The sequence below is a fragment of the Dendronephthya gigantea genome, unplaced genomic scaffold (genome assembly GCF_004324835.1).
Source record: "Dendronephthya gigantea isolate DGI-Jeju-01 unplaced genomic scaffold, DenGig_1.0 000173F, whole genome shotgun sequence".
Taxonomy (NCBI): domain Eukaryota; kingdom Metazoa; phylum Cnidaria; class Anthozoa; order Malacalcyonacea; family Nephtheidae; genus Dendronephthya; species Dendronephthya gigantea.
The window spans coordinates 47,453-60,822 of record NW_021163183.1 but is presented as its reverse complement, the minus strand read 5'-3'; the positions used below and the strand labels follow the sequence as shown (position 1 = coordinate 60,822).

Below are 13,370 nucleotides of genomic sequence, written 5' to 3'. Positions count from 1 at the left end.
GTAATTCTTCTAAATTGGGACTCTGGAACTTCAAGAAATTTGTTCTCGTTTTTGAAAGAAGTTGTCTCTTGTGTTTTTTTGATTTCTTGTATACGAATTAAATATTGCTTGCAAAATAATCGACGCAATAGAGAGTAATTTGACTTCGTCCACAATTGTACTGATCTCTATGTAGTTGGTTATGTTGAGTCTTTTTGCAACTGATCTCTAAATAATAGCTATAAAGCTGAAGTTACATTTAATTAAGGGGTCGCTCTATACGCGCTCGATTTTTTTTCCCACTGATCTCAATATGAACACTGGATGACACTGTTATTCCCGCATCTGATCTCTATGTTGTAAATGTAGACCTGAATGACGCTATTGCAACTGATCTCAATAGATTAATTAATAGGAATATCACTTTAGGCCTTTAGGTTTTATAACAATAGATTTGATGATGATATATGAAATCTTCTAAGCCAAGGATGTGCAAAACCAGTTTGAATAGATTAATGTAATTTCACTTTGGTTAGGTTGTATAACGATGTTAAGATATTACTAAAATTTTCTAAGGATGTGAAAAACCAGTTGAATAGATTAATGCAATTTCATTTTGGCCAGGTTTTATAACGACGGATCATATTACCGAAATCCCCACTAGCCATACGTAATTTTTTTATGCTGATGCCTTAAGCATGTTACGTCGTTTTAAAGTAAATCTTTGTGCATGTTTCAGACCACCAGGATCATTTGACGAACCCTTAAAAATTGCGTGGCAATTTTTAAAGATTGGTCTGATGAAAAACGTTGATAATGTATAAATGTAATGCCGTAAAAATAGTCCACATGGTTGCCAGATTATCTCTAAAAATTGATAAAATACAAGCACAAAAATAACTGGCAAACCTGCCCCAATTAATTATTGCGGAATTTCCAACTAAAAATACCAAAATGTCGGACCAGACCAGTAACCTGAGATCCGGATTTCATGTTCTGGTCAGGAGGGTTTTTCTCCGGGAACTCCGGTTTCCCTCCATTTCATGTTTGGCAAAAAACAGTGTCCATGTCTGGGGCCAAACAAAGATCTATTGTGAATTCTATTTTAAAAAGTTAAATCATTATCGTTTTTTCATTAAACAGTGCTTTTATGTTTGGCCTCTGGGTTAAAATCCCAGAACACTGCCTTATTGTGTTAAAATGCAGGGGCAACTGCTCCCACCTTTTACTAAAGTGCAAGGGGGACAAAAGATGCACCCACTTCCATTCAGATTTATTCTACATATATATAGCTCAGTATAGGCAAACGGATTGTGGATATTACGCAACATCCCGGGCGATAATTTTGAAAGAAAGGGTTAATTAAGGAAATTTTCTAATCTATACTATGTAAAAATGGCATGAAATTTAAATCCATCTGATAAAAATATTGAATTAGTGCATTTACAAATCAAGTTGCGAATAGCAATGGCTTGTTTTTAGTGAATGATAATATCTTCGTTGTAATTTTGAATAAACTTTCATAATCAAGTTGTGGAAATGCAATTTTTTATAGTGGAAGTAATATTTACGTTCTCTTTGTTCAAAAATTTACATTCTGGCGTTAATACCGTAAATTTTCCATTTCTTTGCAGAGGATTTGTTTTGAAAGTAGAGGAGATAAAATAATTGGTTGCATCTAGTGGTTTTGTGCCTTTTCCGGCGTAATTGGAGTCCCGAAACTAGTAAAGAACAACTTTTAAAGTAATTTAGAGTAACAAAACCTGGTCAATGGTGGTACGACGTTTTCCGACGAAATCACGATCACACACTGGTGCTATTTAATTTTAGACAATAATCAAACAAAGGAGAAAAGATCTAAGTAAGTCTTTCTTTTCCAATTGTATTTTAGTATTTAAAATACGATATCTAGATTTTTATTGTTGAAAAACAATGGAGAGACCGTAGTGAATGCAGAAATTTGTGGACAATATTTACCCAATTGTTACTGACGAAAAATCCCGACGTCCAGTCGATCATCTTCGGGATGACTTCGTTATGCAAATGCACGTCAGCGGAGCAATTTGAACCCTCATGGGACAAAGTCACAAACAAAGTTTTGAATTTTGTAAATTTTGAATGAAAAAATGCTTCGTAAATGTCTTTAGATCGACTGTTTTAATTTTTTCAAAATTTATAATGGCTGCTAGAAAGCGTCAAGGGTTTGACAAAGATGCCAAACATCTTGGCAAAAAGTCGACAAAAAGCTCCTCTAGTAAAAGCAAATTTAGACGCAAGCTTCCAAGTACATCAACAATGCTTATACTATTTGTAATATTCTTGTGCGTTTGTGTTGTCGGCTATTTTTGGTGGAAGCAATATATGCGTAGCAGGTTATACACTCCAATTCAAGCTCGTCGTATGACCTCAAGGTCAGAACTTGGAGATATGGGTGATATTAAAAGGTTGGTACTCTAAAAAATTGATCCAATTTTTAACCCTGGTAATTGCAAAATAAATAAGTATAATTTATTTTAGGTTTTGGGGATCCTATCGCTCAAATCTGTATTTTGGTCTCCGTACGCGTAGCCCCAGGTCTCTTATGCTTGGCTTGATGTGGTTTTCAGGAAGGGCTCATGACGGCAGTGTTCATATCAGACATAGTTGTGAACAGAGTGATAAGCTGCCAAGATATGGCTGGATTAGACATGATGGGATTAATTTTGGCATGCAAGAGATTGTTGATCATGGATATATGTTGAGTACTGATTTTGTCAAAAGAACTGGCGGTGATCATGGTGGAGATTGGACGGCTCGCATTACTGGCCAAGTGTTTGAAAATATGGGTGGAAAACCAGTATGTATAATACGAATACTACATCTGTTTATTGTATAAAATACCCAGATGTGTCCTAGTTTGCTGTTTCCAGCCCTAGTATTTAAATATGAGGTTAAAATGAAACCGTTAAAATTCTTTTAGAACCAGCAAGTGTCAGTCATGTTTTATGTCATGAAGGATGGTTTTGGAACACTGACTCCAGAATTCCAAAATGGAAAGTTGTCTTCAGTATCAGGAAATACTCCTGAATTAGGAGGTTTCAAGCTGTCTTTCTTTGATGGTGATAAGAATCTACTTTCCACCTACTTGAGCACACATCTGGACAAGGTTCACAATGCCAAAGATGTTGTCATGAAGAACTTGGGGTATTTTAATGTGGGAAAGAAGGGCAAAGTGCAGTTGCTTGGCTTACAAGGAAGAAAAATGAGCAAAGAAAATCAAAACAAAGATGAAAACTTTGTTGTATTTAGTGGTGTGTTTGAATTGCCATTTACGATTGAAATCGTTTTTGAATCTGAGAGTGTTAAAGATAGAATTAACAAGCTCAAAGGATCCGTATTCCAAGAAAATCTCATGAAGTATAGTGACTATTTTGAAAAGAAATTTGAACAAAAATTCAAGCTTCGGAAAAATGGGTACAGTACGGATGAAATTCTGTTTGCCCAGGCAACACTTGGCAATGCAATTGGTGGCATTGGTTATTTTCATGGAACATCGCTGGTCATCTCAGATCGTGTCAAGGAACCTGTTGATTACTGGGAGAGTTCACTATACACTGGTGTCCCTTCCCGGTCATTCTTCCCCAGAGGTTTCCTCTGGGATGAGGGGTTTCACCAACTGCTTATAAGCCAATGGGATAGCACTATTAGTACAGATGTGATTGGATATTGGCTTGACCTGATGAATATTGAAGGTAGGTTGAAAAGTGTCAATGCAGAATAGTTGATCAAGTTGTTGCAGTTATAATTGCTTCTCTGTCTCTATCAAATATTACAGTCCAAACTGTAAAATGCATTGATTAAAACTATAGGATTAGTAATCAAAAACATTTTGTAAGTAGTTGTTTCACATTTGACTTGTTTGTTTCAAGGTTGGATTCCGCGTGAACAGATCTTGGGTGATGAGGCGCGGACAAAAGTCCCATCAGAGTTTGTTGTTCAACATAATAAGAAGGCCAATCCCCCTGCATTATTCCTCTCCATAAAGGCGCTGCACCAGAAAGGTTTACTGGATGGTGATTACCTGCGCAAGCTCTTTCCTCGTCTACGAGCTTGGTACAACTGGCTGAACACAACACAGGTTGGGAAGGCACCCTCTACCTATCGCTGGCGGGGTAGAGATGGGGACACAGACAGAGAACTAAATCCTAAGACTCTAACATCTGGATTAGATGACTATCCCAGAGCCTCACATCCTTCTAATAATGAAAGACATTTGGATCTTCGCTGTTGGATGGCTTTCATATCAGGCGTTATGGCTGACATCACCGATTCTATTGGCAAAAAATCCAGACGGTATAAAGAGACGTATGAATATTTAAGAGATGAAAATATCCTCACAACTTTATCTGGTCGGCCGAGTCTAAAAGTTTTGCTGATTATGGAAATCATACGAAATACGTTCGCTTACGCCACGTTGCTACGAAACCAGGAGCGCCAATGAGGGTTGCCCGAACTGTGTACAAAACGGGTCCTGAAGAGAAGTTTGTTGATAGCATTGGATACGTTAGCCTGTTCCCATTTCTCTTACAACTACTTGATGCAAACTCCAACAAGCTAGGGGATACTTTGGAACATATCAGGAACCCGAATGAACTATGGAGTGATTTTGGGATAAGATCGTTGTCAAAATCTGATCCGTTGTACGACAAACGTAATACGGAACACGATGCACCATATTGGCGCGGCTCAATCTGGATTAACCTAAACTTTCTGGCTGTACGTTCACTGAATCATTACTCTCAATTAGAGGGTCCCTATCAGAAGTTATGCTCACAATTATACGAAGATTTACGCAAGAATATAATAAAAAATATATTCGAGAATTATCGTAAGACTGGATACGTTTGGGAGAACTATGATGATAAAACTGGTCTCGGCAAAGGATGTCATCCATTCACTGGATGGTCCTCATTAGTTGTTTTAATGATGGGCGAACTGTACTGATTAGTTAACTTTAAATAGTTTACTTTTAGTTTTTATTAGTTGATGAAAGTCTAACGTGATTTGTATCTGTACTTTTTGATGTAAACTTGTCAATAAAATGAAAAAAATGAAATGAAAGTGGACAACATGGTGTAGCTTTTTCAATTACAGCAGAAAATCCGTTGATTAAATGCCCGAAATATGAAATGAAAATGTCTCAACCCTCAATTTAATAGATAGTCAAAATTTAAAAAAAATAAATTACGAAATTGGCAGAAAGTGTGACTAGTCTATGGAATGGAGTGTAGTGAAACACGATGAAAAAATAGTAACGGTCAAATATAGAGGGGTTGCCTTCTGGTATGCTGGATGATATTTTTGCAGTTTGCAACAAGTCTTTGTCTTTTTTAAGATTTAATTGCGAATTATAAGTACTTCTTTCGAGAGAGTTGTTGAAAAGCCATTCAGGCAAATCTCCAGCTTGATTTCTTGATGGTCATCCAACAATCAAGTCTTCCATTCGCATATCTAGTTAAGTAGGTTTTTCCACGATTCCTTTCTGATTCAATCGAGGGCTTATTTTGAGAACAATATTAACCAAAGGAATAGGATTATTGCAATCTCAAGCGTTCCCACGTGCTTGTGTTGTTGAATCACATTTATTCCTGACGTGCGTATCGAAATATTTAAATTGGATCTTTTATTTTGTTTGTACTTCCGAAGGCGACAATGATTTTTTCTCTCTCGTAGGCATAGTATCAATATTTAGTCCTTCAAGTCACTCAGCAAATATTAAATAACCCATTGTGACGTCCCGGCTATTTCGACTGGTGGCAACCTTGCGCAATCAACTGTCACTCAACCGATACTCGTTTCATGATTTCTGTAAATCCTGAAATCACCGGAGAAGTTTCTTGAAATCCATGCATGTCTAACCGCAGTTCACTGTCTTTCAGAATTCCTTGGTGTTAAATCAGGAAGTCAAAAGTGGGTTGAAAAAGCGTTCTATGGATTGGTATCCTGGCACAGCGTGGCACAGGATATAATCCTTCCTCTGGTCTATCGTAAATCAGAGACCAATTCATTTTCATTACAAATGGCTGAAGGTATCGTGTCTGCGAGGGCTAAATCTAACGACGAGAAATCTCATTTTACTGCAGAACCGAAGAACCAAGGTATGTTGGAGGATTACATAATATATACAAGTAGCGTGTCACACACTGAATATTTCTCCATGAAATATATTAAGTATGAAAGAGATTCCTTTTTATCATCTGTTGAAACCCTGCCTATTGCATTATGTTGAATATACGAATATCTTCGCATCGATTAGTATACATTTGGGATGATATTTTCTGTGTTGTTTTTGAAACCTGAACTGGCTGTTCCATCGTGTTTACATTTTGCGGGTGCCATGCTGTGTGATTATTGTAATTTGGTAAATATTTTATTTCATTCAATTTGTATCAAATTGTGCAAACTTCAGACAGGGAGACTCCCGCAATAGTTTCATCATCCATAGGCGCCACCCATTCTTTACCCTGCCCATTGCCCCTTCTGATAAATGGCCTACCACTTGCTCATATTTTGCGTTCGTGAAATGGATAAATTTTCTTGCATTTCTTATTAATTATTAAACATAATTTTGCAGGAAGATCTTTACCTTGGATTGGCGTTGACATTGGAGGAACGTTGGCCAAAGTCGCGTATTTTGAGTACTACGAGAACGGAGATAACATCACGTATTGTGCGACTAACCACGCTGCTGTTCAAGAGTTCGTCAAGTCAACCCAGCAGTATGGTTCCGAAGGGGAGCGTGATACGAGACTGGAGTTGAAAGACGTCAAATTGGGAACAAGAAAAGGAAATATGCATTTTATTCGCTTTCCCACGTCCAGAATGGACGCGTTCTTTGAACTTGCGAAGGAAAGAGCGAAGGATTTTTCGGAAAGGAAGGTTCACGCTACCGGTGGTGGAGCGTATAAATTTGAGAAAGAATTTAAAGAGGTAAATCTTCTTCAGTGATGCATCTCCTGTCACTTCTCGTCCAAACCTTAGTGATCAACGTTCACCAACTCGTATCAATATTTATCAACCATCATCAACCTTCATCAAGTCTCATCAACATCAATCAACCCTCATCCACTTTCATCAACTCATATCAATGTTTATCAACTCATATCAATGTTTATCAACTGTCATGTGCACATCCCATTCCACTAGACTAGTAAGTGATTCTCTTCTTTTCGTTCAAAGGTTTTAGATCTTGAACTTGTCAAAAGTGATGAACTGCATTGTTTAATCAAAGGAATTCATTTCATTGACGCCAACTTTATTGGTGAATGTTATTACTTCAAATTCTCAGACAATTCAGCCAAGCCAGAAAAGATCACGTATGACTTTCAGTCTGCTTGTCCTTACCCTTTCATCGTCGTCAATGTTGGTTCTGGCGTCAGCATCTTAGCCGTGCGTTCATCCAGTGAATTTGATAGGATCACGGGATCTGCGTAAGTAATTGAGTTGCAATTTGTTTTGATATTTGCTAAACGCCAGACCACTGTAACCACGAGTTATGACACCTGTGTTTTTAGTTTAGGAGGTGGAACATTTGTTGGACTGAGTTGTCTTCTGACGGGTTGCAAGACATTCGAGGAAGCGTTAGAACTCGCAGCCAAAGGTGACAACAGAAACGCGGATAAATTGGTCAAAGATATTTACGGTGGCGATTATACGAGATTTGGACTTCCTGGCGACGTTGTTGCAAGCAGGTGAGTCAATCAGCCTCCCTAGGAATTGTTTTGTTGAGAGATACTGGCATATAAGAAAATTAAATAGTTTTGGATATAACGCTTCCATCAGAGTTGAGCGTTCCTGGTCAGACATGGGTCAGTCATAGTCGTTGACTTTATCGAGTAGATAAAGTAGAGTTGTCGAGCTTCGTCCTTTGTAATTCAGTCCATACAGCTGTTCAGTCTACTGGTATAAGGTCGTAATGGTAACTCACTTGACACTTAACATTTTTTTCATCATGTATTCTGCGTTTGCAGTTTTGGCTCGATGATACTTCCTGAGAAACGCGCCAATGTGAGGAGAGAAGATCTCGCTTGCGCAACTCTCATGATGATCACGAATAACATTGGATCAATTGCAAGAATGTGCGCGATCAATGAGGGTATAGATCGTGTCATCTTCGCTGGGAATTTCTTACGGAAAAACAGTCTGTCGATGAGCATGCTAGCCCGCGCCATGGACTTTTGGTCAAAAGGAACTATGAAAGCGATCTTCTTGGAACACGAGGTAATGTCCGAGTAATTTACAGGGAGAAATTCTCCACGAGGTATTGATGCGGTGCCCCCTATACGAATCTTCCTAGTTTTATGGATTTGTGAACTCTAATTTCAAATATTTTTCAACGTGTGTCCCTAGGGATATTTTGGTGCTGTCGGGGCTTTGTTAGAATCGCTTGACGACTTCACACCAACTTCATAACTCATTTTGAGGAAGAAAATCTCCAATGTAAAGAAATCGGTCAATAGTAAAGAGAAGTTCAATTGTTCGTCGCGCCATTCACCGTTTATTTTATCTAAAGACAAGCAACTAGATCAACTATTTATAATATTCTTTTGCCCAATCGCCAAAGTACGGAAATTTTATATAGTTATGAGATAGGGAATTTTAATTTATCATCAAGGTAATACCAGCACTATACATCTATTATAATTACCATGAAATGAAAGCACAATATCAAACTTTTAACATTCACGTAATTAGAGTAAATAAGTATATATTTTAGTATAATAAGTTTAAAAATATATAATTAGCCAAATCAGCGATATCCATATTATTGGAACTGGGAAGTTGCGCAAATAGTGAAAAGTCTGATTCAGGGTATCTATCGAACTGACGCAAACTGGATATTGATAGTTGTTATTCATATTTAACTAAAGTATTGGAATTCCAACCGCAGACGTTCGTTGTTAAGTTTTTCTTTCTAAAACCAAAGAAAAACCGTAAAACAATGACGCAAAGTTCATCGGATTCTGGGTGAACACACGATTACATTTGTCAGCGGAAGGTCCAGATAAGCCACGCCCCTTCGTCTATGATCGTTCTATGGAAGATATAATAGAAGAAAAATAACAATCTGGAACTATGGATCACTACAATGTTATAGCAAATCAGCCAGTTGTAATCGACAATGTAAGTTCTAATTGTTTTTCGAATGTTAGATGATGTTTTTGATTGATTAGAAGAGTTACTGGGCATCGCCTTGGTCGCCCAGCTATCATGCAGTTCATATGTTTAGCAAACAACTTTCAAGAAGAAAGACTCTTTAGTCGAAATATTGAGAATTTTCATTATATATTGTTGGAATTATATTGTAATCCTAAACTTAATCGTTCCTTTAATGATTTCGAAGGGTTCTGGTGTTATCAAGGCTGGATTTGCAGGCGATCAAGTACCAAAATGCCACTTTGCAAATTAGTAAGTTTAAATATTGAATATTTTATATCAGGTGTGGTATAACAACTGCCTAAAATAGACAAAACATTTTAGGCAGTTGTTATACCACATTTGATGCTAATTTGTTTGAAGATGCTGCACGCTGCTGCTTGGTTATATTGGAGCTTTTTATATATCAGGATGACATAGCTAAGAAAATAAATTGCAATTGTAATGCTTTTCTCAGATTGGAAACACATCAGTACAGTTGCAACTACCTAGCTCTTAGATTTGTTGAAGTTAAACAAGTGATCTGTAATCATTTTGTAGTGTTGGTCGACCAAAGCATGTACGAGTTATGGCTGGAGCATTAGAGGGAGATATTTTCATTGGCCCAAGAGCACAGGTGTTGTAAGATGATTTATTTTACATCTTGCTGTAATTGATGGGGTTGTTCACCTGAGCCTGGTTACCCAACAAAGCACAAAATGGTTTTTAAAGTAGTGAAATGAGAATATAACATGTCCTATCACTTCTATAGCCATGGTGCAGTGGTCATTCCAACATTTGTGTGTGTTTGTATACTATCATAAATACTTATTTCAATACCTGAAAGTCATCTTCCACTTTTTTCAATCTTGATTTTCAATGTCTGATAATTTCTTCAGGAACATAGAGGTCTTTTGAACATTCGTTACCCAATGGAGGTAATTGGAAATGAATATTTGGAATTTGCTAATTGTTGAAACTGTTTATCAAAAGTGTTTTATTTTGTTATTTGTTAGCATGGTGTTGTTACTGACTGGAATGACATGGAAAGAATATGGCAGGTATTAATTATGCTTCTGTCCAAGACATTTTTTGAAGGAGGCATGCAATGTACTAGGCCAATATTCTAGTAATTCTAGTAATTCTTTATGTGCTTAGTAATGAGATATTTTAAATTTCATATTTTGATAGTTTATTTATTCAAAAGATCAATTACAAACAAGATCTGAAGAGGTAAATTCACTACACTCTTACTCTAGCTGATCCAGAGGATGCAGTTCCTATAAACATGGCATATCTTTTAGAACAATTTATATTTTATGTCAACAGTTTTTTTTATTGAGATATTCAGATTGTAGGATTCTCTCTTTACACTCATTTTTTTCATTTAGCATCCAGTTCTTTTGACAGAAGCGCCAATAAATCCGAGACGAAACCGAGAGAAGGCAGCTGAAGTGAGGATCTTTATCTTCCTGTACAATTACTGTAAAATATGACATCTGTGAGAGTACATAAGTTATGAATTGTTGCAATTTCTTTCTTTGTGTTCCACTTATAAGCTAAGAAATACATAATGTACATGTATAATACAAGATATAAGTCTCATATTTTTTCCCCAAACATTATATTTATACACGGTCTTTTGTTTCAGATCTTCTTCGAAACCTTCAATGTTCCTGCATTGTTCGTCTCTCTTCAAGCAGTTCTAAGTTTGTACTCAACTGGTCGTACAACTGGTGTCGTATTAGATGTTGGTGATGGTGTCTCTCATGCTGTTCCTATTTATGAGGGCTTTGCAATGCCTCATTCTATCATGAGAACGGATTTAGCTGGCAGGTACAAAACACAATGCAATGACCATGTTTTATTATGCAACCATAGGCAACATTTTTCACCTAAAATTTGCTCAATGTGATAATTTTAGGGATGTCACACGTTATTTACGTTTGTTGTTAAGAAGAGAAGGATTCAAGTTTCATACATCTTCAGAATTGGAAATAGTTAAACAAATTAAAGAGGTACTGTATTGTCTAGCTAGCTTTCATTAGCATTGCTGCTTAAAATCTGGCGTTAGCTTTCCTAAGACTTTGGACTTTCTTAGAATTGTTACTGCTTTTTACAGCAAGTCTGTTACTTCATGTTGAATTGTTACTGCTTTTTTACAGCAAGTCTGTTACTTTATGTTGAATCCTTACAAAGAGGTTTGTTGTTTTCATTATATTGAGTTCCATATGTTCCATATTGTCGTTTTGTGAAGTCAGGGAATACCAGCCAATGTCAGTGAATCAATTTAGATGAATACTCCATAGTAAAATTGAATTTTCATAAGCTTTCCAGAGCATACAAGGTATTAACAGTGGAAGTGATACAGTATATTCTCTCATAGTTCTAAATTAATCCTTCAATTTCAAGGAGCCAATGGACACAGATAAAGCGAGATTTACTCTCCCTGATGGCAGTATACTTGATGTAAGTGCCTGTCGTTTATAGATATAAAATTATTGGCAAGAAAATAAATGATTTTCAATCCTTATCTAGCCTGGCTCGTCAAGATATCGAGCACCAGAATTATTATTTAGACCTGATCTTATTGGAGAGGAATCAGAGGGGATACACGAGGTTAAGACTGTTATTTACTTTCATAGAACTCTTTTATTTAGACTGTTTCACTCAACAATTCGTAACAATGTGTTCAAAAAGCTCACTCACCCGCACTTATAGTCATTGAGTGTGAATATAGGTTGTGAACGTTGATCCTTTGTAAAACAGTGAAAATCAAGCTCTTATCCGAGTCGACATGGAATCGTTGATATGATTCAGATCTCCCACTCAACGAGTTAGAGTGAATGAGCTTTCAGAATCCAGACGTAAGGCTGGCGTTGGAATTAAAGTTTTTTTTAATATTTCTCTTATGAAAGGTTTTAGCTTTCACCATTCAGAAGTCAGATATGGACCTTAGAAAGACTCTTTATGGTAACATTGTACTTTCTGGAGGTTCGACGCTTTTTAAAGGTATGTCTTTTTTTGATACTCTTGCAATGTTAAAAAAACAAAAGAAAGACTGGTTTAATATCCTTCAAAACTCATTTCACTACTTTTTACCACATTTGTCAACTTTCGTCCTTGTTTAGGATTTGGCGACCGCTTATTAAGCGAAGTTAAAAAGTTGGCTCCGAAGGATATTAAAATTAGAGTAAGATGGAAAGAATTTTAACTTGATTTAACTTGATAGTTTCCATTTTCTAAACTTTTATAACCACACTTGTTGCAGATTTCAGCGCCTCAGGAAAGGTTATATTCAACATGGATTGGGTAAGACTCTCTGTTCTAAAGACTGACATTACTTCGCCGTAAGAGACCAGGAAAATCGTCTGGCATTGACAATAGTAATACAGTAGTGTTGCACTAAGTTGACACCAGACGTGCAGTATTTCTTATTTCTCGTATCGTAATTCATAGTTCTTTCCAATCTAGGGGTTCCATTCTAGCCTCTTTGGATACTTTCAAGAAAATGTGGGTTTCCAAGAAAGAATGGGAAGAGGAAAACACTCGTGTGCTTCATAGAAAGACTTTCTAGGAAATTATAATTCTAGGAATGTATCAGTCCGCCATGACGAAACATTCCTAGTGGCGAAGAAGATAAGTTATCGGATAATATATTTCGCAGCATACTCTATCAACTACAATCTTGCGCATAACTCTTAACACGATCCACTTCGCTTCAAACTGGGTGGAATGTCTTTTGTTATGTCCAGCAACTTCTGTGCTTTTTATTGCAAACTTAGATTGTTATTTTCATCATGACGAGAAACTTTAGAAATTTGGTTGTATGTACATAATATGTATTGTGATTGGTTAATGTATCTTAACACCAAACAAAGATTACAATGATATTCCATGTGAAGGGCTGCTATATAATCCATTTTTGGTTGCTTTCAGCGAAGGCAAGGTAAATGATATTCATTGTTTACCAAAATACATGTTTTTCCCTCCACTGATTCCTTTAGATAGCGATGGTGTTCACGCTTATTTAAAGCGGAATGGATATGGATATACACCCTCCCACTCGACCCCCTCAATTAGGCATCTAGTGACTGCCCTGTTCCCTGCGTTAATGCTGGTTCTGACGTGTAGTGACCACTGGTAGTGACGTCGTACTTTACCTGTACGCGTGCGTACCGATTTTTTTGTTCATCTATCCCGGGGAAAAATTCCAG

General features: G+C 36.8%; 3 protein-coding genes across 3 annotated transcripts; all 3 read left to right on the top strand.

Moving 5' to 3' along the window:
- The first annotated feature begins 1,517 nt into the window (after nt 1–1,517).
- On the top strand, nt 1,518–8,858 carry LOC114538041 (pantothenate kinase 3-like). Its single transcript, XM_028559164.1, has 7 exons — nt 1,518–1,840; nt 5,898–6,116; nt 6,593–6,948; nt 7,198–7,448; nt 7,533–7,709; nt 7,989–8,238; nt 8,368–8,858. Exons 2-7 carry the CDS (start codon nt 6,038–6,040, stop codon nt 8,428–8,430), a joined length of 1,176 nt encoding a protein of 391 aa, XP_028414965.1. The 5' UTR covers nt 1,518–1,840; nt 5,898–6,037; the 3' UTR covers nt 8,431–8,858.
- LOC114538040 (mannosyl-oligosaccharide glucosidase-like) lies at nt 1,940–5,077 on the top strand. The gene is given in 5 exon segments (XM_028559162.1): nt 1,940–2,423; nt 2,497–2,815; nt 2,939–3,710; nt 3,888–4,361; nt 4,364–5,077. Coding segments are annotated over 5 exon segments (2,490 nt in total). The 5' UTR covers nt 1,940–2,097; the 3' UTR covers nt 4,963–5,077.
- A 141-nt stretch (nt 8,859–8,999) lies between the features above and the next one.
- On the top strand, nt 9,000–13,054 carry LOC114538042 (alpha-centractin-like). The gene is made up of 16 exons (XM_028559165.1): nt 9,000–9,141; nt 9,362–9,426; nt 9,715–9,790; nt 10,053–10,091; nt 10,170–10,214; nt 10,345–10,386; nt 10,545–10,607; nt 10,805–10,989; nt 11,078–11,171; nt 11,319–11,354; nt 11,566–11,622; nt 11,692–11,772; nt 12,072–12,165; nt 12,285–12,346; nt 12,425–12,465; nt 12,628–13,054. Exons 1-16 carry the CDS (start codon nt 9,094–9,096, stop codon nt 12,728–12,730), a joined length of 1,131 nt encoding a protein of 376 aa, XP_028414966.1. The 5' UTR covers nt 9,000–9,093; the 3' UTR covers nt 12,731–13,054.
- The last annotated feature ends 316 nt before the right edge of the window (nt 13,055–13,370 follow it).

Bases quoted from the DNA above. Each gene is read 5' to 3' on its own strand.
- LOC114538041 (XM_028559164.1), top strand. From the start codon at position 6,038: ATGGCTGAAGGTATCGTGTCTGCGAGGGCTAAATCTAACGACGAGAAA. The intron at 6,117-6,592 runs GTATGTTGGAGG...ATAATTTTGCAG, and splicing joins TGCAGAACCGAAGAACCAAG to GAAGATCTTTACCTTGGATT. The intron at 8,239-8,367 runs GTAATGTCCGAG...GTGTGTCCCTAG, and splicing joins CGATCTTCTTGGAACACGAG to GGATATTTTGGTGCTGTCGG.
- LOC114538042 (XM_028559165.1), top strand. From the start codon at position 9,094: ATGGATCACTACAATGTTATAGCAAATCAGCCAGTTGTAATCGACAAT. The intron at 11,172-11,318 runs GTACTGTATTGT...GCTTTTTTACAG, and splicing joins TAGTTAAACAAATTAAAGAG to CAAGTCTGTTACTTTATGTT. The intron at 11,773-12,071 runs GTTAAGACTGTT...CTCTTATGAAAG, and splicing joins AATCAGAGGGGATACACGAG to GTTTTAGCTTTCACCATTCA.